Below are 3,637 nucleotides of genomic sequence, written 5' to 3'. Positions count from 1 at the left end.
AAAAAGATTTGCTCGTTGACATTTTCCTTGTGCGTCGCTGGGGACGAGTATACTTTAAATATCGACAGCTATAACTGTTTCTGGTCTAACGACTAATGACTACTGACAAAACTGACAACTGACTACTGCCAACTGACTACTGACTACTGACTACTGACCACTGACCACGGACCACTGACTACTGACCACTGATTACCACCTACTGACCACTGACTACTGACTACTGACCACTGACTACTGTTTTTTTGTGATTCATTCGCTGTTTTTTTTTAACTTCAAATATGTATATATATTAATTTGATATATACAAAACAAAACAATAGATAAACCATCTGCAAATATAGGTTACAGAGATACATTCTTTCCAGTTAAAACCCAAACTACCAGGTTAAAACATATATCTATATCTAACAAACGTGACTAATAATAATACATTGTTTGACATAATAACCAAACCATAAAATAATGTATGACTATATATATACATATATTCTATTCATAATACATTCTAATATCGGATGGAGGATACTGTTAGTACAACTATCATCATCTATAGGACTCTTTAAATATATCTATGAACGATCGATCGGATAGTTTTTGACAATCGAATTCGATCCAATGTAACGGTTGACCCCAGGTCACGTGTTCAGTGTCCGATTCGCGATACAGTTTACATTGTAGATGCGTCACAAATTCACCGATTTCTGGAATCTGAAATTAGAAAAAGATTTTTGAAAATTTGAAAATCAGAAACGACCCAGTTATGATGTGCGTATGTTCAAGAGAAATACTGACGTCACACGCGTCAGATTGGCCGTCAAAATGCCGTCACCTGCACATTTTACTTCAATCAACCGCTTGCGCTTTTACGGCCAATATGACGCTTGTGGCGTACAATCATTCTACGATCTTAAAATTGTCAATGAAAAAGATCATATGAACGGATCAAAGAAAGACCTTCGGTTACATTATGTCTCGGTAGTTATGTTAAGTATCCTGGCTTGTAAGATTAGAACTCATGTAAGCCCGAGGTCGAGAGAATATGTTAACTAATAACATGCGCTCAATGAGAGGTAGAAGCAAATAATCTGCCAACGCGAACGAAATGACTCTTGAAACTTGTTCAAAAAATTGCCAATTTTCTAAATATACACGAGGCGGGTACAGAATAAGAGGTTCAAGGTTACAAACAGGATTATCAGGTAGACTTGAGTGAAAATCAATCCTTTTCATCAATCGCGTCATCTGAAGATTCGATTAGTGCGCCCGACAGACGAAATGACTTCAAGCGTAACACACACCACATTTCATATACACTAGGCGATCACGGCTTCTGGCACGTACGACGCACCAGTACTGTGTCAGAATTATACGGAAGTAAATTAAGATCCTGCAAATTGACTTTCGATACGTGTGGAGTCTGGAAGAAACCTGCGACGCCGCAGCCGAGGGCAAGTTTTCATATAACGTCTGACCGTATTACAACTGGGGTCGATGAAAAGATTTAGAAAATAAAGTAGATTGATATGATACCGCAGACGTGACTTACTGGAGGAAAAACCGACAGAGTGGTGACATTTCGACTCATTTTCAAACCTATTTTAAAAACGTATCATGTAATTGCCCGGAGTCGAAACGTCGAAAGACTCTGTTAGTTATTGGTACCTGGTAATTGTGGGGTTTTTAAAAAATTGAATTAGACAATCAATTCTCTACGAAAACAGAAAAGTAAAGGTGTATTCATATTCCCGACAGGTGACTCTGTGGGTTTGTAAGGGACACTACAAAAATGAAAACGGGTCGATGTTTTTAAAAGATGATTTTCACCTGAAGCATGTTTAATGAACATGTCTGAGTGATTCACGCTAGGGCGAACTATCAGGAGGCTGGATCTCTTTACTGATTTATACTGTCAGCATAGGAAACATGCGGCAGATGTTACCAGAAACTCATGAATATTATACACGAAATTATTTTCAAAATAGAAAAGCAATATTGTCGCCATCGCTATCATACAGAAAATACACCATATATGTATACATTATATACAGTATGCTTCGCCTATGATTGTTAACCTCAGATACAAACTTGGTCTTATTGCGGTTTATACATTTTTGATACGAATTTACTTGAATGAATTCGTATAATTTCATTACTTAGTCCAGACGAGCAGTTGAGATGATACGAATAACTAGTGCCGAATATCTCAAATCTCTGACGCACATTTTGGTCTTATATCGTAACGTAGATTTCTAATGAATTTACACCCTGAGGTATTAAACATATATTCTATAAACTATAGACCGGACACATTAGATTCAGTCGGGCCATCTTTTTTGATCTGTACTCGTTTTATAAATCCTCAATAGAATTTTTTCTTCAGAAATTTGAAACAAAATCTTATCCATTCTCTTCGATATCAATCAGTAATTTGCAAAGTAGAAGTAGTTTCAATTGTCCTGAATCTGGTTCACGGTTAAGGAAGGTCATTGATATAGATGAGTTTGTTTTTTCATTACCTGAATAGTGACAGGCATCTGATATCTTTCTCCGTCTTTCTTCGGTGGCATTCCGATAGTATTCCACGAGCCAGTGTATGCATTCTTATCTACAATATCCGCTACATCATCGTTATTCCGGGTCAGAACTTTCGTTAAACTTACATCAGTTCCTTGAATCGCCATTGAACTGAAATAAAGCACATCAATTTCTTCGAGATCAGCAAAAACAAGTTTGGAATTTTCTATGATGATGTCGCATGTGAGGGCAAAATAAAGAGATACACCCGATGATTCTCTAGTTCAGGCCTTGAGTCAATGGTTCAGGTTAACTCGCGACCCGTTCAGTTTCAATCAATTAACTCCTGATTCAAATCTTAACTCACATCTGTAGAACTGAGGCAGGTTTTCTGAGTTAAAACTATAGTTCAGTCAAATTTAGCCAAATAAGCCAAATTTGGGCCACAGTTTTCGAGTCTGCCCACAACTCACAACTGTAGACGGAAATGGGTTGCGAGTAGAAAATGAAAAGGCAATATCTGAGTGATTTAAAACAAGAATTTGACATCAGAAAAATCATGAGTATTTCTTGAGAGCCCTTGTGATGAAGTGTGTAAACAAGTTCTTTTATCACAAGCTTTTGACATTTTATACCAAGAGGAAAAAACAAAGTACGCGTGGTATATAGAGATATATACATAATGATTTACTTTTAAGTTCTCGATGAAAAAGCTTCGCGATGATAAGAGAATCAATATGAATATTCTCTACCTTGTCGTGGTCGTGTATCGCTATGAGTTTATTTATAGCTCCGATATCAGACACGACACAGAGGACAAAATATACATCGGATTGTTATAGATAAAAACCTACCTGATTTCGTGACGTGGCTTTATCGTCAGTTCTATTTCGTACTCGGTCGACGAACTAAGTTTCAAAGTGCGTTCATTTTTAAATCGTTGACCGTCGATTTTATAAAACACTTGTTGTTCATCGTTGCCGTGGCATCGTTTCAATTTCAGACTTAACTTGAATGCCATAACACAGTTAGCGAATGAAGCACACGCGTCCTCTGACTGGGAACAATCAACTCCTATCACAACATATCCTGGTTGTTGAATTTACGCTGAATCTACTTT

General features: G+C 37.1%; 1 protein-coding gene across 1 annotated transcript; it reads right to left on the bottom strand.

Annotated features, from left to right (window-relative positions):
• Nucleotides 1-279: 279 nt before the first annotated feature.
• LOC141914934 (CB1 cannabinoid receptor-interacting protein 1-like) lies at nucleotides 280-3,637 on the bottom strand. Its single transcript, XM_074806282.1, has 3 exons — nucleotides 3,372-3,637; nucleotides 2,520-2,688; nucleotides 280-711 (listed from the first exon to the last, which is right to left on the bottom strand). The coding sequence occupies exons 1-3, from the start codon at nucleotides 3,536-3,538 to the stop codon at nucleotides 547-549; spliced, it is 501 nt and encodes a 166-aa protein (XP_074662383.1). The 5' UTR covers nucleotides 3,539-3,637; the 3' UTR covers nucleotides 280-546.

Source organism: Tubulanus polymorphus, chromosome 1 (genome assembly GCF_964204645.1).
Source record: "Tubulanus polymorphus chromosome 1, tnTubPoly1.2, whole genome shotgun sequence".
Classification (NCBI taxonomy): Eukaryota; Metazoa; Nemertea; class Palaeonemertea; order Tubulaniformes; family Tubulanidae; genus Tubulanus; species Tubulanus polymorphus.
Note: the sequence above shows the minus strand (reverse complement) of the source record. Positions and strands in the feature narration are given on the sequence as shown.